This window comes from Neoarius graeffei, chromosome 5 (assembly GCF_027579695.1).
Source record: "Neoarius graeffei isolate fNeoGra1 chromosome 5, fNeoGra1.pri, whole genome shotgun sequence".
NCBI classification, from domain to species: Eukaryota; Metazoa; Chordata; class Actinopteri; order Siluriformes; family Ariidae; genus Neoarius; species Neoarius graeffei.
Window position 1 is genome coordinate 9,986,031 of NC_083573.1, and position 21,966 is coordinate 10,007,996.

The following is a 21,966-nucleotide window of genomic DNA, read 5'->3' on the forward strand; positions in this document are numbered from 1 at the left end:
TTTCACCTTTCAGACCTTTACTGGCTAGCCACGCAGTGGAGTATTTGGACGCATGAGATGGAGCGTTATCCTGCATGAAAATCATGTTCTTCTTGAAAGATGCTGACTTTTTCCTATACCACTGCTTGAAGAAGGTTTCTTCCAGGAACTGGCAGTAGGTCTGGGAGTTGAGTTTGAGTCCATCCTCAACTCGAAAAGGTCCAACAAGCTCGTCTTTGATGATACCAGCCCATAGCAGTACTCCACCTCCACCTTGCTGGCGTCTGAGTCGGAGTGGAGCTCTGTGCCCATTACTGATCCAGCCACAGGCCCATCCATCTGGCCCATCAAGAGTCACTCTCATCTCATCAGACCACAGCACCTTAGAAAAATCAGTCTTAAGATATTTCTTGGCCCAGTCTTGATGTTTTATCTTGTGTGCCTTACTCAGTGGTGGTCGTTTTTCAGCCTTCCTTACCTTGGCCATGTCCCTCAGTATTGCACACCTTGTACTCTGACACTCCAGGAATGTTGCAACTCTGGAATATGGCAGAACTGGATGCTAATGGCTGCTTGTTAGCTTCACGCTTGATTTTCCGCAGATCATGTGCAGTTATTTTGCGCCTTTTTTTTCCCCCGCACGCTTCTTTCGACCCTGTTGACTATTTGCAATGAAACGCTTGATTGTTCGGTGATCACGTTTCAACATCTTCGCAATTTCAAGAGTGCTGCATCCGTCTGCAAGACATCTCACAATTTTATACTTTTCAAAGTCTATCAGATCTCTCTTCTGACCCATTTTGCCAGAGGAAAAGAGGTTGCCTAATAATTATGCACACCTGATATAGGGTGTTGATGTCATTAGACCACACCCCCTCTCATTACACAGATGCACAGCACCTGATATACTTAATTGGTAGTAGGCTTTCAAGCCTAAACAGCTTGGAGTGGGACAACATGCATTAAAAGGATGTTGTGGTCAAAATACTCACTTGCCTAATAATTCTGCACTCAGTGTACAAAACAGAAATGGTCAGACACAAGCATGCCAAGCACATGGGAATGTATTTTGCCAATTTTGACAGCGCATGTTTTTTTAATGCCGCACTGTAGACAGCGAACGTTTAAACATGATCAAACATAGGAAATGAACGACACAAAGCATGGCTCAAAAACAAAAAAGTTAAATAAACCCTGCTGATAGTTGATGGTGTTGCAACACATCAGTGTTATAACCCAATCTCTACCCAACCACCCGTCATTTTAATTCTCCTCGGATCAGCACCGACCTCACATTTGGCCTTGGGAGAGTTCAGCTGACGGAAATCCGTCACACGACGGAAAACTTTAATCCATGTATTTCAGTGTAGCACTGATTAAAGTGAAATGTAGAATTGTTGAGATCAAGCAACACAACAGCAATGCAGTAAAAAATTTTTTTTTGCCTTTTCACTCTGGCATGTTATCTGCACAAATAATAAAAATAAATCTGTTTTTGTACAGTATTTCATTACTTTGTGCTCATTTACAGAATGCTCTCCACGTTGTTAGGTTACATGATCTCATTTTTAAGTATCCAATTGTGTAAAATGATACAGATAATTACGTTGACAATTTTAGCTGCAAAATTCAATAACATCTGCATCACTTCTGGATTTCCAGTACAATTTCCATTTTCAGACTTCTAGAAGGGCAGAGTGATACAATTTTACACTGACAAATACACTACCGTTCAAAAGTTTGGGGTCACTTTGAAATGTCCTTATTTTTGAAAGAAAGGCACTGTTCTTTTCAATGAAGATCACTTTAAACTAATCAGAAATCCACTCTATACATTGCTAATGTGGTAAATGACTATTCTAGCTGCAAATGTCTGGTTTTTGGTGCAATATCTCCATAGGTGTATAGAGGCCCATTTCCAGCAACTCTCACTCCAGTGTTCTAATGGTACAATGTGTTTGCTCATTGCCTCAGAAGGCTAATGGATGATTAGAAAACCCTTGTACAATCATGTTAGCACAGCTGAAAACAGTTTAGCTCTTTAGAGAAGCTATAAAACTGACCTTCCTTTGAGCAGATTGAGTTTCTGGAGCATCACATTTGTGGGGTCGATTAAATGCTCAAAATGGCCAGAAAACTGTCTTGACTATATTTTCTATTCATTTTACAACTTATGGTGGTAAATAAAAGTGTGACTTTTCATGGAAAACACAAAATTGTCTGGGTGACCCCAAACTTTTGAACGGTAGTGTAAATAAATAAACCAAAAAACAAGATCAACTATGGGCTACTACTCGCTTACGTATACTCCCGCTCTCGCTTATATCAGAATGAAAGCAATTGAAGGAATAGTGCAACAAATAATTAACCCTGAAACAAGTAAGTAAAGAGCAGTGTTCTCCCCAGGTATTTCAAACAGCATCCTGGTAAACTGTCATTTTGAAATAGCATTTTGCTTCTTGAAATAGCATCAAAATCCACTCTATATGTTTCGTAAATACAGTCAGTCAATAAACAGTAAGTTGATGTGCGACAGACCTGAAAATGGTATACAAGGTATAGAACCCCAAGGTGAATCTTGGTACCAAATATCAAGCAGTTATGATTTGTACTTGCTGAGAAAAATGTTAAGAAAATTTTGTAAATCCAGGCTATGTTTCAGGCGGCATGGTGGTGTAGTGGTTAGCGCTGTCACCTCACAGCAAGAAGGTCCGGGTTCGAGCCCCGTGGCCGGTGAGGGCCTTTCTGTGCGGAGTTTCCATGTTCTCCCCATGGGTTTCCTCCGGGTGCTCCGGTTTCCCCCACATGCAGGTTAGGTTAACTGGTGACTCTAAATTGACCGTAGGTGTGAATGTGAATGGTTGTCTGTGTCTAGCCCTGTGATGACCTGGCGACTTGTCCAGGGTGTACCCTGCCTTTCGCCCGTAGTCAGCTGGGATAGGCTCCAGCTTGCCTGCGACCCTGTAGAACAGGATAAAGCAGCTACAGATGATGAGATGAGAATGATGCTATGTTTCATAAATACATTCAGTCGGTAAACAGGAAGTTTATGCGCGACAGACCTGAAAACGGTATACACGGTATAGAACCCCAAGCTGAAGTTTGGTAGCAAGTACCTATGATTTGTGGTTGCTGAGAAAAAGGGTGTTTTGGATGGACGGAAATACGGACAGGGGCTTAAAAAAAAAAAAAAGTATTTCTTCTTGTCCTGATGGCTACCTGCGTAACGTTCTTAAGCCACATAAGCAAGTCTGTATTACATTTACTAAAGAAAAGTATGTAGTGCGAAACAGATATTTACAGAATAGATTAGCCTACACTAGCCTTGTAACGCAAATACAAAGATATAGAAGCAAACATTGGAGCACGTCTTTGCTGATTGGTTGCACAAGTGTAACATGACATGATACTGACGATTTTCTGAACTGTCCCTTCAATAGATAGACAATGCTATGAAATGGTAACAAGTTACCATTTGAATGAAAAATGTCTGTATGTACAAGTTTAATTAGCATTTACTACATGATTAAAATGAACAGGTGTTGGTAGTAGATTTGTGTTTGGGGCGGAGGTATGCACAAGCATAAATCGCACACATGCAGCATACAGCACTGTTAGTAACATGGTGCTAGAATTCATGCAGTATAATGGAGGTGAATAAATGTAAATGTCTACATGATGTTCTTAATATTTGTAGATGTTTCTCAGCACAGGCACTAAAACAAACCAAGCCATCCAAATTGAACCTCCAACACATACTCAAACGTTTCATTGTTGAGTGGGATGAAAATCAGCACCTCCACGCCTGAGGCCATGGTTATCTCCCAGACAACAGTGGGAGGCTCCCTTTAGATGGAGTGGGAAGACTTTGCCCCTGGCAGAGGCCTTGAAGTATCTTGCTGTGACCATCAGTATCTGATGAAAATGTTCTTTTACATATCCGGCTCTGGAAAAAATTAAGATGCCACTGCAAAATTATCAGTTGCTCTGGTTTTACTATTTATAGCTATGTGTTTGAGGAACATGAACATTTTTGTTTTATTCCATAAGCTACTGACATTTCCTCCAAATTCCACATAAAAATGTTGTCACTTAGAGCATTTAATTGCAGAAAATGACAACTGGTCAAAATAACAAAAAAGATGGCGTTTTCAGACCTTGAATAATGCATAGAAATCAAGACCATATTCAATTTCAAACAACACAATATTAATGTTTGACCTTTGGATGAGTTCAGAAATCAATATTTGGTGGAACAACCCTGAGATTTAAATCACAACTTTCATGCATCTTGGCATGCTCTCTACCAGTCTTTCACATTGCCATTGAGTGACCTTATTCCACTCCTGGTGCAAAAATTCAAATCAGCTCAGCTCTGTTTGATGGCTTGTGACCATCCATTTCCCTCTTGATCACATTCCAGAGATTTTCAATAGATTTCAGGTCTGGAGATTGGGCTGGCCATGACAGGGTCTTGATCTTGTGGTCCTCCATCCACACCTTGACCTGACTATGTGACATGGAGCACTGTCCTGCTAGAAAACCCAATCCTCAGAGTTAGGGAACATTGTCAGAACAGAAGGAAGCAAGTTTTCTTCCAGGATAACCTTGTACATGGCTTGATTCATGTGTCCTTCATAAACAAAAACCTGCCCCATTCCAGCCTTGCTGAAGCACCCCAGATCATCACCGATCCTCCACCAAATTTCACGATGGGTGCAAGACACTGTGGCTTGTAGGCCTCTCCTGGTCTCCGTCTAACCATTAGACGACCAGGTGATGGGAAACGCTGACTTGGACTTATCAGAGAAGATGACCTAACTCCAGTCCTCTACGGTCCAATCCTTATGGTCTTCAACAAACCTCAGCCTGGCTCTTGTTTGCTTCTTGTTGACGAAGGGCTTTTTTTCTAGCTTTGCATGACTTCAACCCTGCCCGGCAGAGCCTGTCTCAAACCGTCCTTGCCGTGCATTTAACCCCAACCGCCATTTGCTTTTCTTTTTGTAGGTCACTTGATGTTATCCTATGGTTGTTGAGTGACATTCAAAGGAGATGACGATCATCCTGGTCAGTGCAGATTCATTTTCACCCTCTGCCAGTCTGTAACTTTGTTGTCCCCAGTGTCTGCTGCTTGACCTTGGTTCTTATGAACTGCCGTCTTTTGAAATTTTGAGGATGGAAGCAACCTGATGCTTAGCGTATCCCTCTGCCAGTAAAGCCAGAACTGAACCCTTCTCTTTCTCACTCAAAACTTGCTTTTTAATGCTTTTGGCATGATGAATAGATATTTTTGTATTTCAATTAAATTTAAGGTACGACTAGGACTGTTTTTGCCATCCAAACTAGTCCAATTGCAAGAGGATAGTGATGACCACAGCAGTGTTTTTTTTATACTTTTCCTCTTTAAATAAGATTTGGTTGAGGTGATCACCTAATCAGTACCTCATTAAGTAAAACGAAGTGTGCTTGTGTTGGAATTACAGCACAGGCACTGGAATGAAATGGCTGCCATACACAGAGATGCTGATTTAAGAAAAAGTTCAAGTGGTCTCTTAATTTTTTCCAGAGCTGTATGCAAGTCAATACAAATTTATATGCTTCTTAGCATACCAAAGAGTAAGCCCATCTGAGCACAACAATCTATTTCACCTCTCTTAACCACCAAGGTCAGTGAGAATATGTTAGATACCTTCTTGAGAGTAACTTGGGTATCATCTTTCGCAAAGGTCATGTGAAATACACACCGCTCTCATACAGCCATCTTTCCTTTTCTTCTTCTCAACTTGTAAACATTAGACCACATGTACACTGTAGGGAGCCAACTGTAGCATATGCCTTACGGTCAAAGCGACAAGCAACTGGCCTCCTTTCATCTCTTCTACCTTGACGAGTTTGGGTCTTGTGCCCAGAGTGCTAAGGAACTCTGTGGTATTCTTTAGCTTTGAGTCAGCCTTCCCTCTTTAGCAGTACTGAGACCCATAAATTTACTATGGCCTTTCTGAAATGGACAAGGTGCCTCCGTCCACCATGATTCCCTAAGAGTCTAGAAGAGGATGTCCCTTTTGCGACAGCCATCCCCTCATGAGCCCAAGCAAAATGCCAAATTGAAATGGGTGTCTTTGAAATCCGTCTTTTTGCTAGCGATCACTTCAGCAAAAAGGGTGGGGCACTATATGCTCTGACAAGGCCATTTTACATGTGTTAATGGCCAGATACTCTTGTATGGCCTTGATGGTTACATCTCAGAATTCTGTCTAAGGTCACTGAATTTTGTGAAATCAGTCTATTGACACTGCATTGTTCCGTGAAGGAAAACCTGCAGAACATTTCTTGTTCTACCTTGCTCAAATCCTATGCTACTCTTTAGACCAAGCAGTACAGAGCTAATCCTAAGACCAAATATTCATCTGAAAAAGTGGATTGACAGGAGATGCGCCCGTCTCTCAATGGCCAGTATGGCCTGTAAAGATGCTTGACACCAAGCAACTACTGTGACATGTCACTCACTGAAGAGCATCCCCTCTTCATGGATATTATTTGGATGCAAGTATGTCTGGGAAGTCACTCGGAAGTATGTGCTGTGTGAACCGGCAAGAAATTGGTGAGAAGGTTCGATGGAAAGATGGCTGTATGAAGGCAATTATTGAAAATACTGCAACATAACATCACTACATAACTTTGTTGAAGGTATACATGGACAAGAAGGTATCAGGGTGATTCCTGCAATTCCTGGCATTTATCAGGGTCCTGGTTTCAATACCTGAGCTTGCATTACTGTCTGTGTGGAGTTTCACATGTTTTTCCCCCCCTTGTTCATGTGGGTTTCCTCTGGGTTCTCCAGTTTCCTCTCACCGTCCAAAACCATGCAGGTTGGTGGACTGGTTGTGCCCTAAAGTGTGAATGAGTGTGTGTGGGCACATTGTGCACTGTGATGGACTCCAGGATATGTTATCAGGATAGGCTCCAACCCTACCATGACCTTAACCAGGATAAAGCAGTTACTGAAGATGAATGAATGAATGAATGTATGTATTTTATTCTGTGTACACACAAACATTTACTTGAACTATCAATAGGTTTACTATTGAACTACTGGGCTATAATTGTTTGCCAGAATGGACACTGTCCTGACCAAATGGGCTATTTGTATTTACATTTCCCTAAATAAAGCTTGACCTAGTATGAAGTCTGAAGTTCCCAAACTAGTGTGCATTTCTGCTTTGTTGCACCTCTAATCAGTCTCATGAAGAAGAACTTTATCACATGTATGCTTGTGAAATTCCTCTCTGCATTTAACCCATCTGACTCAGTGAACAGACATGTGAGCAATGAGCACACATACACAGAGCAGTGGGCAGCTATGCTAACAGCACCTGAGGAGCAGTTGGGGGTTAGGTGCCTTGCTCAAGGGTACTTCAGCCCAAGGCCACCCCCATGTTAACCTAACCGCATGTCTTTGGATTATGGGGGAAACTGGAGCACCCGGAGGAAACCCACGCAGACACGGGGAGAACATGCAAACTCCACACAGAAAGACCCCCGTCGGTCACTGGAATCAAACCCAGAACCTTCTTGCTGTGAGGCGACAGCGCTAACCACTACACCATTGTGCCGCCCTTTGCAACGTTCTAGTCACGCTGATTTGGGTGACGTTGTGCTCTTCCAGTAGATGGCGCTGCAGTTTTGCCAATTCCATATTATAACTACAACATCCATTTCAAGCTTTGTCCACAACCCATGCCTCAGTTTTGTGCACAAGGAGCTGTCCAAAAATAGTAATGTCTGAACTTGCTTGCGATTAATATGAAAACACTGGATGAACAATTGGGCCCAAAAATGAACAAGGAATGACAGACTGTATTCAAACCAGTATAAAGAACTAACAAAAGTGCTACTCAATTGATGCATCTTATTCAGAAATAATGGATGCTCCTCAGACTGAGTGTGATTGTTCCTGTCCCTGTGCGTTCTTATCCCTACTGCTTTCAGTTAAGATTTTTAAATTCAACTAGCACGCAACTAGCAAGCAATTATGGAGACAAAAGCAGTGTCAGAACTATAAGCAGGGGTGGCTGGTATAAATGGGTGAGCAGGGCTGGCGTCTTCCTTGACTTTCAAAGTACAGTAAAATACATCATCAATATGTTTCGCTTGTAACATCCACATCAGATTATTTGCTGTTAACAAATGCCAAGGTGGATTATTTTGTGGCGGCATGGTGATGTAGTGGTTAGCACTGTCGCCTCACAGCAAGAAGGTTCTGGGTTCGAGCCCAGCGGCCAATGAGGGCCTTTCTGTGTGGAGTTTGCATGTTCTCCCGGTGTCTGCGTGGGTTTCCTCTGGGTGCTCTGGTTTCCCCCAGAGTCCAAAGACATGCAGGTTAGGCTAATTGGTGGCTCTAAATTGACTGTACTGTAGGTGTGAATGGTTGTCCGTCTCCATGCGTCAGCCCTGCGATGATTTGGCGACTTGTCCAGGGTGTACCCCACCTCTCGCCCATAGTCAGCTTGGATAGGCTCCAGCTTGCCTGCAACCCTGCACAGGATAAGCGGCTACAGATAACGGATGGATTATTTTGCACTTTTGTGCAATCGAGTGCAACAGCACCACCAGTGGTTGTACAGTTGTGGGGAGTAATCAAATCAAATCAAATCAAGTTTATTTGTACAGCGCTTTTAACAATAAACATTGTCGCAAAGCAGCTTTACAGAATTTGAACGACTTAAAACATGAGCTAATTTTATCCCTAATCTATCCCCAATGAGCAAGCCTGTGGCGACGGTGGCAAGGAAAAACTCCCTCAGACGACATGAGGAAGAAACCTCGAGAGGAACCAGACTCAAAAGGGAACCCATCCTCATTTGGGCAACAACAGACAGCCTGACTATAATATTAACAGTTTTAACAGGTATAACCCTCAACTGTCCTCATGGGGCCGTCCTTCACAGGAGTGGGGCGATAAAACTCCGACCAGACACAGGGCACCAGGATGGATCAAGCAGGTCAAGATGGATGAACGTGAACTAGAATTATTTACTCCATCATCCTACCCAATCCCAAAATGTAGGAATAAATTGAAAGTAGACATACGAATTATACATTGTCTAATCAAAGGACAGACAACAGAACCATAAGCTTACTGTTTTTAGGGCAGTAGTAGGGCAGCTGCCTATCTGTCTTTAAGTAAGAGCGTGTGTGTGTGTCCACATCATTCCTGTCATTGCCAAGCCATTGATATTAAATTGTAACCTCACAACGAATATCACAACCAGCTGTCACTGATTATAAGAAGAAACAATAATTTAGCAGGTTATACATCCATCCATCCATCCATCCGTAGCCGCTTTTCTTGTGCATGGCCATGGACAAGCTGGAGCCTATCCCAAGTGACTATGGGCGAGAGGCAGGGTACATCCTGGACAAGTCACCTGATCATCACAGGGTTGACACACAGAGACAAACAACCATTCATACTCAGTCAATTTAGAGCCACCAGTTAACCTAACCTGCATGTCTTGGGACTGTGGGGGAAACCGGAGCACCCGGAGGAAACCCACGTAGACACGGGAAGAACGTGCAAACTCCACACAGAAAGGCCCCCGTTGGCCACTGGGCTCGAAGCCAGAACCTTCTTGCTGTGAGGCGACAGTGCTAACCACTACACCACCGTTCTGCCCCAGGTTATACATGCAAACCTTTAAACCCTACTGTCAGTCTAGGGTTGCGCAACATGGTCAAACTACCATCCTGCAATGGTCTTGTGCTTTGCAAGGTAGTAAAATCTCATTGCTGAATGCTCATGTTTCAAGACTGGACCAAAATGATTTATGAGGTCAACACAGAATTATAACAATCCAACAGGCCCCAAGTAGATACACAGCCCAGGGATTTTATTACCAATGTGTAATAAAATGTTTCAGTATCAAGATGAGTTAAATGGCTTATTTGCATGTTCTTAATGTCTACTGCAACCAAAAATGCCACTACAATCAAAATGAATAAAATCAACATATTGTGAAGCTCTAGTCTACATGTTAATAGCAAATCCAAGCTTGTTCCATGAGCAACCACAAGAAAGGCAGGCTGATGTTAATAAATCTCTCAAAGACTGCAAACTAGTCAAACACAAAAAGCAACAGCTATGACAGCTCAGCAGCAGCAGCTACATTGAGTGAATGATACCTGAGAAGTTTAGGACAGGAGCCGAGACCATTTTAGGCTGGAGAACTGGGAACAGAAATAACACCAATGGGGTCTTTAATTACTTTGTACTAAAGTAATGGACAAGTTCAAAAGTCTGAGCCCATTCACAGTCCCATCTGTTTATTATTTTGTCTGGTCATATATCATTCTCTCTATCTATCCATCCATTGTTTTGTCTCTCCATCCGTTAGGTGGTCATTCTCTATCTGTCCATCCATTTAGCATTCTGTATATCCCTACTTCTACAGTATCATTCTGTCCATCGTACTATCAGTGTGTCTGTCTGACTGTCTATCCATATATCATTCTGTAGGTCTGTCCACCTGTCTGTTTTTCTGCCTGTCTATCATGTCTGTCTATCCATCTATGATTGTTCTTCTGTCTGTCTACCGTTCTATCCTGTCTGTCTATTTATGATTCTGTACATCTATTTACGTCTGTCCAGCATTCTGTCTGTCTGTCTGTCTACTGTTGGTCCATCCATCCATCATTCTGTCCTTCTGTCAGTTGGGTTTCTTTGCTTGTTTGTTTGTTTTTTTGTTAACGATATTACGGGAAAACGGCTGGATCAATCTTCATGTAACTTTCAGGATAGATGGGCATTGGTCTCAAATAGAACCTCCAATATTTTGAGGGTCATCCGGTCAAGGTCACCAAAAAGGTCAAAATCATTTTTGTTGTGGCTACTGCCTCATATACAGGCGCTAGCCACTACGTCATCGTGCTGTAAGAATGTAACAGTCGCGCACTATGCATGCGTATACACGTGTTCCAGTTAAAATGGCCGGTGAGTATATACTGTACAATTCGGTTCACCATTCAAAATAAATGGACTAGACTAAAGAAATCGCTTTCAGACATGTTTATGCTTATAACAGACAGGAAAGCGCACTCCACTGAGCTCTAGCACCGGGCCATTTCCGGGAAATAAGAGTTTGGGTCATGGCGACAGCGTGTGTATGTCAGCCTTGGTTCTGAGGTTTCAGTTTCGAAAACTGTAAGAGGCAAGAGTAGAATAATATAAAAGTACAGACACTTGGTATATTTTACTTCTGTGATTTTTAAATTGTTCAGTTTTGGATTACACTTCATTTTTGTGGCTACTGCCTCATACAGTAAATATATTTATGCTATATTTCCTGTATGGACATGGGATCAGAAAACAATTTTATTCATAAGCAGTACCCACATGTACCCATGGGATACCTTTTTTTTTTCACAATATCTTTCTTCATATTCATCATAAGTGCTACCGGGTGAGGTTTGTTTTGCCTGGCAACACTTGTTCAGTCTGTATTTATTTTTCTGCCTTATTTATTGTTCTGTCCTTTTGTCCCTCCAGGCTTCTCTCTGTCTATCATTCTGTCTTGCCATATATTGTCCTTTCAGTCTGTCTGTCTTGTCCATCTTCCTTGCATTTTATTTAGTGATCGAGCCTCAAATTAAAATGCATAATGTATGCGTGTGTTTACCCAGTGTCTGGTCGAGTACGTAGAGCTCACGGATGTCGAGATCGGTGAGTGACTTGTGCAGGTCCAGTTCGTGCTGGCTGACGGCGTCACGGAGCAGGAGCACACGTGCAGGGTTGAATTCACACTTCTGGCAGATGGCAGGCACAAGGTTTTGCAGGGGTACAAACGGATTCACACGCAGCACTGCCTTCTGCCCGCGGTGGTAGTTCACCACCAGCCGCACTGTCTTCTGCACAAGAGGGAGAGGAAAAAGAGAGAGACCAAGTTAGGTTGAGTTTCCAATAATACCTTTAACAGCTGTATCATCAACATCCCCCTGGATGATTCCCCATTGCCGTCTCAAGGAACGTTCCAATACTTCAGCAAGTCAAAGCGTCATTCAAGTGCTAAGGCAGACCTGGGCATTTTACGGCCCGCGGGCCGCATCCGGCCCTTTGGTTCATTCTGACCGGTCCGCGTAAGGTTAATGAGAAATTACAAAATAAACGTATTTTCTAATTTTACCTCATGCATGGACTGAATGTGCATTGCTTTTATTTTGAATTTGTGTTCAACAAAAATGCAATGCGCGCGACATGAAAATGACATGAAATCCCACGAAACCTAATCCCGCGATAACTACTTCTGTAATTTGTCCAGACCAACCACAAACTTGTACGTCATCCTTCAAACGGTCCAGCCAATCACATCGTGTGACGTCACCAGCAGGCGCCAGAGCCGATCTCCGGCGAAAAGCACCAAATGAGGTGATTAAACTACAAATGTGGGCATCATTATTATAATATGATGTATCTTGCTTGATATTTGGAGTAGAAAGACAAAATTGTGATGCCTTTATTGTGTTTTGGGGGTGAATGTGACTGAAAAAAAAAATGGTACAAACGTTCACATTTTGTTAACCATTGTTTTGGGAAATTTGATTGAATAAATGACATTTTTTGTAAGGCAACCTCGTTTTTTCCATACTCTTACCAGTCTTAGCAGCTTGTAAAAACAACGTTATTTATTGCTTTATATAAAGAAATACAATTAATATTATGCAGAATTTAGTTCAGCCTTTTGGTCCGGCCCTCCACAAAATTTTCTGTTTCTCATGTGGCCCCATGGAAAAAATAATTGCCCACCCCTGTGCTAAGGGGTTGAGCTCACATTATATACATCAGCAGAACTTCCCCTGAAAGAATTGCAATTTATTGTAACAGCACCAATTAAAGTCATCATCTTCCACAAATATAACAATTGAGAAATATAACAAGGTAGAATGTAAAAAAAAAAAAAACCAACCAACCAACCAAACCCCAGACCAAATTATCCTTGTGCAATTTTGCAAAGGGAAGTTGATGAGGTATTAAAAATGATGCATTTTTTTTTAAATCGCATTGGAACATATGAATGTGGTGAGAAAGTATTTTATCACTACATTCCTCTGTTCCAACAGCAGATTTTATTAACAGTGATGGAACAATAATATTCAAATAAAGAGAAAACACGGTGGTAGAGATGGGTGATATAGTATAACATTACAGTTAATAGGATTTTTAAAACCATACATTATTTTGCCCATACAGAAATAAGCCTAAATATTATCATTATTAGCCGAGCTCCAGAGTAACAAGCACCAGGTTGGAAAAATCTCATTCATGAATGTGGTGCTTGTCATCAACTACTGCGACTTCTGTAGTCGAGTGTAGTCACAAGTTGTCAAGTAGTCATGACAACAGTCGAGGTCAAAGGTCAGAAGGGGAGTCAGGGAGAACATCAGAGGGACAGCAATAATGCATGGTAACTAAAGGTATGACTGCCATTAAAAATTCACCACACGCCAGGAGGAGGGAAGACTCCAGAGAGAGAGAGAGAGAGAGAAATGGACACTCGAGATAAAGAGATGGAGGCCACTGTACCTTGGCTCGAGTGTGTTTGGGATCAGTCGGCTCTTCCTGCTGAGTTAGTTTAAAGGGTAGAGATGAAGTTACACAAAATAACACAATGAAACAAGCTTAAAATCTTCTAGACTGTATGAGAATTGAATGTAAATAGCAACACAAAAGTAGCACGAAATACTAAGAACTATTAAACTGAACATGCTGGATAATATATATTGTAAGAGGATTGATAATAGGACAAAAATACACTGCTTAACAAGAAGAGTGACTTGTTAATATGAGAAGGGAGTATAAGTATCAGCAATGCCATAGGGATAGAACACATTTCAGGAAGTGTTTTGCATTTACGTGTACATTCTGAATTAATACAAAACGTTGAACAGCAAACAGGACAAAAGACTTAATGACATGGTCCCAAGTGGCACAGCAGAAAAGCTTTCGCCCTTCCGTGGTGAGATCACAAGTTCGAATTCTGAAAACGGGAGTACAATTTGGCCATGTTGCCTGGGTGGGAGGGGCAACATACTCTCTCCCCCTTGTTAACTATAGCAACACTAGCCAATCATGGGCACCGGTGAGCTCATGTACGGTACAAGGAAGAAGGCAGACAGCACCAAGTGTTTCTCTGGGAGTTTGGGGGGGGGAATGTACTCGGCTGGCTTTAAATTTCTCAGAGGAAGAAAATAAAACAAAGAGAGAAGCTGTATGGATGCAAAGGCAGTCATGATTGAAAACGAAAGACAACTGTACTACAGGAATATGAGATTGGAGTCAGCTACTGCTTGACGTCTATTATACAAGAGTGCTCTGAGAGCACAATATCAGGTCATTCCATGCCAAATCAACAAGAGGTTATGCTCGACCATCTCAGATTTTAATTAAATTTGGGGGGCTCAGAGATACTATTAAAAGAAGTTAATCCCCAAAACTTGAGCTTCCTATCACCAATAGTTTCAGAGATACAGGCATTTGAATTTTTCGATTTTTTTGTTTTTTGCTCAAAACATACATATTTCAAAGTGCAATATAATCTTTATTATGCAAGATAGAAACCTAAAATTTTGCACAGAGAGACTCAATGTCTTGTACTACAAGCTTCAACTTAGAATTTCAATGGTCATTGTATATTAGATGGTGATTTTAACAAGGAAATTAAAAAGACAAATTTGCATTTTTTGCATTTTTAACTCATTCTGGAAGCTTGCCTGTGGCAGTAATGCTTTAACTAAGAATGTTATTCAAATCTACACAGAAATATCTACCAATTTCAGTTTTACCAAGTCTCCACTATTCCTAGTTTGTCTGTAATAGGGTTTTGAAAGTCGCCGATTTCTAAAACATGCCATTTTCAGTAGCAAGAAATCCAATGTGGGATAGCAGTTAGGAACTTGTACATTTTTTTCAGTAATCCCCAAGACCCATATTTTATATTCCCAAATTTTTGTTCTGTGTCTCTCAAGTATTTTTAAACTACAGGGGTTTAAAAAATCCATTTTCACCAAATTCGAATTTTTGATATATTTTCCATATAACTGATATTTGAGGGTTAATAAATGCTTCAATAAGGCTCAAGTAGGTTAGGAGACATGTTTCTTCCTCAATTTTAAATAAAATTTCAATTAATGCTCAGTATTAATTATTTGTAAATTGATTTTAATCTAAGACTGTGTAACATTAGCAATCAATGACCAGCTATTGTGTACCAGTCAACAGCCAGCCTTATCAATATCAACACAGCACAATAGGTGACCTTTGATACCAGAACAGGTGGCTCATATCTTATAGTTTTAGAGTCTGTAAACTGCATACTTGTTCAGATAACATTATATTGCTTGGATTATATTAAATACATTGTAATACAGAGCACTGAGAAAATTTACCAATGTTATTAACTGAATGTGTTTCTTTGCAAGGATTGGATATTTTGAATAGTTGACTAGGGAATTTAATTGTAGTTGCTTTCAATTTGAGATCAGTATAAATGAGTTTGTTCTTAGACATCTAGAAATGGCTGAACTTCCTCCCTGTTCTATAGGAATTGGACTAAAGAAAGATTCTGACTGCCATATAGTTTGGAGCAAATTTCATTAATTAAACGGAGAACTGAACTTGAGAACATTTCAAGCACAGACACAGTATGTCTGCATCATGAGAAACTGTTTCTGATGAAATATGAAGAGCTACAGAAACGTTGTTGTGATCCATATGAAAGGCACAAGAAAAAAGTTAAAACAGAATTACGTTCAATTCTTCCTGAAACAGCAGATTCACTTTCAAAACTGATAAATAAAAATATTATACCTGGACAAAAATTGTGTTCTGAATGTTCACAGAGAGTGAAAGAACATTTAAGCCAAGCAGATTCAGCAGGTTCTACAGAATCAGAACAAGAGAGCATGTGTGTAGATGTGGATCCAACATACACTGGTGAGGTAGCTGAATCACTTGACAAAAGCCTTGTGTCAATTGGTTGCTCTCCACTGAAAATTGCCAAGTATAGCCACAAACAGAAAGCTGCATATGGCAAAGCAAAGCTGCAACGAGCAGAAGAAACTGTACATTCTAAAATTAAATTTTATTAATTAATGAAATTTGCTCCAAACTATACTGAGTGTATTTAACTTACAATTTCTGTTGTATGTTAGTTTACGGCAGTCAGAATCTTTCTTTAGTCCAATTCCTATAGAACAGGGAGGAAGTTCAGCCATTTCTAGATGTCTAAGAACAAACTCATTTATACTGATCTCAAATTGAAAGCAACTACAATTAAATTTCCTAGTCAACTATTCAAAATATCCAATCCTTGCAAAGAAACACATTCAGTTACTAACATTGATAAATTGTCTCAGTGCTCTGTATTACAATGTATTTAATATAATCCAAGCAATATAATGTTATCTGAACAAGTATGCAGTTTACAGACTCTAAAACTATAAGATATGAGCCACCTGTTCTGGTATCAAAGGTCACCTATTGTGCTGTGTTGATATTGATAAGGCTGGCTGTTGACTGGTACACAATAGCTGGTCATTGATTGCTAATGTTACACAGTCTTAGATTAAAATCAATTTACAAATAATTAATACTGAGCATTAATTGAAATTTTATTTAAAATTGAGGAAGAAACATGTCTCCTAACCTACTTGAGCCTTATTGAAGCATTTATTAACCCTCAAATATCAGTTATATGGAAAATATATCAAAAATTCGAATTTGGTGAAAATGGATTTTTTAAACCCCTGTAGTTTAAAAATACTTGAGAGACACAGAACAAAAATTTGGGAATATAAAATATGGGTCTTGGGGATTACTGAAAAAAATTTACAAGTTCCTAACTGCTATCCCACATTGGATTTCTTGCTACTGAAAATGGCATGTTTTAGAAATCGGCGAATTTCAAAACCCTATTACAGACAAACTAGGAATAGTGGAGACTTGGTAAAACTGAAATTGGTAGATATTTCTGTGTAGATTTGAATAACATTCTTAGTTTAAGCATTACTGCCACAGGCAAGCTTCCAGAATGCGTTAAAAATGCAAAAAATGCAAATTTGTCTTTTTAATTTCCTTGTTAAAATCACCATCTAATATACAATGACCATTGAAATTCTAAGTTGAAGCTTGTAGTACAAGACATTGAGTCTCTCTGTGCAAAATTTTAGGTTTCTATCTTGCATAATAAAGATTATATTGCACTTTGAAATATGTATGTTTTGAGCAAAAAACAAAAAAATCGAAAAATTCAAATGCCTGTATCTCTGAAACTATTGGTGATAGGAAGCTCAAGTTTTGGGGATTCACTTCTTTTAATAGTATCTCTGAGCCCTCCAAATTTCATTGAAATCTGAGATGGTCGAGCATAAATTTGTCAGATATTTGTTGATTTGGCATGGAATGACCCTATCCCCTGCTGGCAACTATGCCATAACTCTGGTAAAATGCGACTGAATTGAACGAAATTGCAATATGCATATTACCGACATATAGCAAAGAATCCTGCCAAGTTTCGTGAAATTCCTCCAAAAATTGTGAGAGGAGTTGATTTCAGAAGGTGAGTACCCTTCCCAGGACGGACAGACATCACTACGACATAATCTCCCTTCAGGCCTTTTGGCCAGCAGGGGATAAAAACTGCTCAACGTACTCTTGTGAAGAAAAATAGAAAGAAGGAACAGTGCTACAACAGTACTGACTTGCAAGAACTGTTTTATTCTGGTCCTTTGTTCAAAAGTAATACAGCTAGCTTGGACATCCTGACTCGTCAAGAATACAACTTAAAACAATGATAAATCAATATTTCACTGTCAAATACGTTTTAAATCTGTCTAAATCTGTTAATGCAATTTGCAGTGGCTTTTGGAAGCATTCATCACCTTGAACTTTTCCGTATTTTGTAGTGGAACTTAAATTACATGATTTACAATTGAAAAATGTGAAAGGCATGACTGCATAAGTATTCACCACCCACTGTTGTGAATGAATTCTGTTGCAGTTGACGTCAGAAGTCAGACAGTTAACTGGAGTGTAATTAAAGTGTCACGTTACCTCAATTTAAATATACCTGTTCCTGGAACAACCAAGGATTTGGTAGACAACATACCTCTAAACAACCAGCATCGTGAAGACGAAGGAGCTAGCAAATCATGTTCAGGACAAAGTATCAATCAGGATTTGATGGAAAAAAATATCCTAAACTTTGAAAATCATACAAAAACGATATGGCACAATCATGAGGACCCAGGAGGGTGATAAAATAACACTTGCACCTTCAAACGTTAGACATATTGTGCAAGTCAAATGGCAAATCCCATTTTAAGTTAAGGTAACAATGGTATAAAATGTGTAAAATTCCCAGGGGGGTTAATACTTATGAAAAGCACCCTATACTGATTTGAATAAACAGGCAGACAGGATATAGGAGGCAAGTCTTTTCCGTTCCTAGCAGCATCAATAAATATTATATGAACATGAGTGTTTTAGTGGGAAATACACCACTCGTATTTTTCATACAAGCTCCATCCGGGACACAAAGAACCAAAACTGTGACATAAATCTCTATATGTCACTTGTGAGGAAATTGATTAATTGTTTTGATAAATTTGGGTACTTTTTGTTTGTGAATGTGTCTATATAATAAAAAGAACATCACACTTTGGCTTGAAGATACAGAGTTTATCTTCTCGTGTTGAAAAGCTTGCATTTTTCATCTACGATACATCGCAGATCTGAGTGACATATCTAAACAATATTGGCTGGCGTTGAGTGGTATATCAGATATATTCCATTCAGCTAGCATGATACTGAACGAGTCGAAGACGAGTAGCTGAATGGAATATATCTGATATACCACAAAAAAAAGCCATCCATCATCATTGTTATTACTATTATTATAATAATACATACACATTCCTTTTGGATGTTCAACGCATCTTTCTCTTTCAAAATTCTCTCAAAATCTTCCGTATTTAACAAAGCAAACTTGGCGACCATGTTTGTTGACAAACCGCCACAGGCGCTCGCTAGCGCGGAACTTTTACGTCTCCAACATGTGACATGTTGTCTTGACAACCATGCAATACCGTAAACCATATTCAACGCTCATTCTCCATTGGGTAGAGTGACGTAATGCACGTAGGATAAGCGATATGCTAACAATATTGCATGCTATCACACCAAATGAATCAAACCCGCTAGAAGGGAATAGAACGTGTTTTTATGCCATCGAAAAAGTGTCCTGTATGTATAATAATTCCCGATATTTCACACTGATGATGTCACTCCCAGTATTTTCCCACTGACTGAACCAGCTCAAAATTAAAATCCCTTTGATTAACTTACATATTTTTTGTGGATGTGTCCATATAATATAAAGAACATTACACTGTGGCACGAAGATATGGCGTTTATCTTCTCGCGTTGAAAATAGTTTCACTCGTTTGCTTCGCTCACTCATGAATATATTCACCACTCGAAGATAAACTTCACGTCTTCGCCCAACCGTGTACTATCCTCCATTTCTGACATAGTAGACTTTTCTTGAATTTTCCACTTTTCATTCACAAGGCTTTAATAATGACTATTAAAAATGAAAGATTAATTATTATTTTTAATTTTAACACAGACACGTCAATGTTTATTAAACCTTGAATAACCCTTTGAACTGACTCTGTTAGTATTATGTCATGTCTTGTTATTCCATAGTATATAAACATCAGTCAGTGATGTGTTAATAATAATAAAGTAGATATTGTTACTTAAATACACAATTAAGATGATAAAGAAGAAGAGAAAAGACCAACAACATTCATAAATATAGTAAAATGATGCTAACTGAAGGTGTGCTAATGAGAGAGAGAGAGCATGTGAACAACTGGAGGTAGAGGAACCAAACCCTGCTTCAGCTTGTTTAAATAATACTGTGAACTTAAGAACAGTTAAGCTACTTCGTAAAACTGTAATTCAGTCGACAGTGTAAAGATCACGTATCGATGCCGTCTATCGTCAAACAGGAAGTGGTGAACAAAACTAGTTTCAGTGTAACCTGACCACAGAACACAAACTTCTTAAACAATTTACATGCATACAATGTTTACGCATGTTTATGTTAAAAATATTCAAATGCTGGTTGTATATAAAATGCGGCTCACCTCTGGCACTTTGGGCGCGGGTCTCCTGGGTATCCGCTCCTCTGGAGTTCTCTCCTTGATGAGGGCGCGGCTGGCATCCAGTGTTCCCAGCACAGTGTTGGGCTTAAAGGATATGGGCTGGCCTTCAGTTGACGCCAGCTCCAGGGTGTGTTCAGCTGGATTCAGGTGGTACTGAGCGCACAAGTCCACCAACACGTCCATCAGAGCTTTCCTGGGAGAGAGAGAGAGAGATGGGAGGGCAAAAGAAGGCTAGGGTTACAAGTCTTTAGTGCCAACAGAAAGAGGTGTAATTACACCATGTGATACTGAAGAGACAGAGAGAGAGAGAGAGAGAGGTGGTTTCTATTTTTCACACACATTTTTAAATTTGTATTCTGGAAAACTTTAAACGGAAATACCAGAAATTCACTAAACACAACTAAACAAAACACAACAAAACACAACTAGACCCAATCAAACTACATGAAATCAAACCAGATCAAAACCAAGCTAGACCATACTAAACCAAACAACCCAAAATTAAACTACACTAAACCAAACCAATCACAGTAAACCAAATTAAACCAAATTAACCAAATCAAACAAAACCCAAACTACACTAAAGCAATCCACGTTAAATTAATTCAAATTAAGCAAACCTAAATCACACGAACTCAAACCAAACTAAACCAAATTAACCCAAACCAAACCACACTAATCCAAACCAAAACCAAATTACATTAAACCAAACCACATTAAATCAAACCAAATCAAGTAAAACTAAACCATACTAACCCAAACCAAAATAAAACATACTGTGGCAGTGGGGGCGTGATCAGTCATCTGCTGTTGGTGGCGAGGAGTCAGGTTGAACCGGCAGGTAACATGTGATGAGTTTCACCTGTGTCTCATTACTGGCAATTTATTTATGTGTGTCTCTTGTGATCATGCAGAGAGACGTCAGTAACGAGAGAGCGAGAGCACTGAACAAACCAGCGCCATGTGCATGAGTGCCTAAAGTGCAAAATAAAGTTGCTGTAAAGTAAACTTTAAACTAAAAATAAAATGCACTTTGAGTTGTCAAGCCTTTCTCCCACTTCCTCATTTCCCGAGAGCCATGAGTGTTACACTGGTGCCAAAAACTGGGATTTGAGGAGAAAACGTTGTCATGGAGTCCACGTCAGTTGCCAAGATCCTCCAGACCCTCGCTGCACTGTGTGCAGAGCAGGAGCAGTGCTTCCGGGCTTTGCTCCAGGTCCTCTTCACCCCACCCTTATCCCTGCACTGCAGAAACGGGGACGATTCCCCTGAAGCCCACTCCCCGAACCTGTGTCTCTCCCTGTTTTCCCCTCACCCCGTTGTGCCTCTGGGCCAATGCTGAAAACTAACTCCCTCTCTCTCCATAAGTGGAACTGTCCGTGCTCACCAGGATCAGGACAAAGCCCGGTCAGGTCCTCAGGAACAGCAGGAAACCTGGACAATTCCGGGATCGGCATTCCCTTAAGGAGGTGGGGATTCTGATCTGCATTCCAGATGTGCCTTGGGGCTCCCCCGATTGAGCAGGAACATACAGGGTGGCAGTAAGTATTCAAGGGGATACAGATCAAACCTTGGTGGATCCGACATGTAAACCACAGACCATAGTTCATCAAAAGCCTGATTCAATGCAGGGCATTGGGAAATGCACAACTGGTGAAAGTGAGGTGTGTACATGGAGATCTTCACAAGTATCCACTGGTGCCCATCACTATTCAATTTAGGGGAGAAAAGCATATTGTGGAGGTGGCAGTTAGTCCTCGTCTC

General features: G+C 40.3%; 1 protein-coding gene across 9 annotated transcripts in view; it reads right to left on the reverse strand.

Annotated features, from left to right (window-relative positions):
- The window catches only part of cobl (cordon-bleu WH2 repeat protein), a 237,280-nt gene that overhangs the window by 102,189 nt on the left and 113,125 nt on the right, over nt 1-21,966 (reverse strand). For 5 of the 9 annotated variants that reach the window (XM_060921192.1, XM_060921187.1, XM_060921190.1 and 2 more), the window contains 3 exons: nt 20,185-20,395; nt 11,655-11,883; nt 10,162-10,206 (listed from right to left, as the gene is read on the reverse strand). In XM_060921192.1, the coding sequence (XP_060777175.1) occupies nt 10,162-10,206; nt 11,655-11,883; nt 20,185-20,395 (485 nt within the window). The remainder of the gene's footprint in view (nt 1-10,161; nt 10,207-11,654; nt 11,884-20,184; nt 20,396-21,966) is intronic. The other 4 variants (XM_060921189.1, XM_060921193.1, XM_060921191.1 and 1 more) reach the window with 1 other exon arrangement.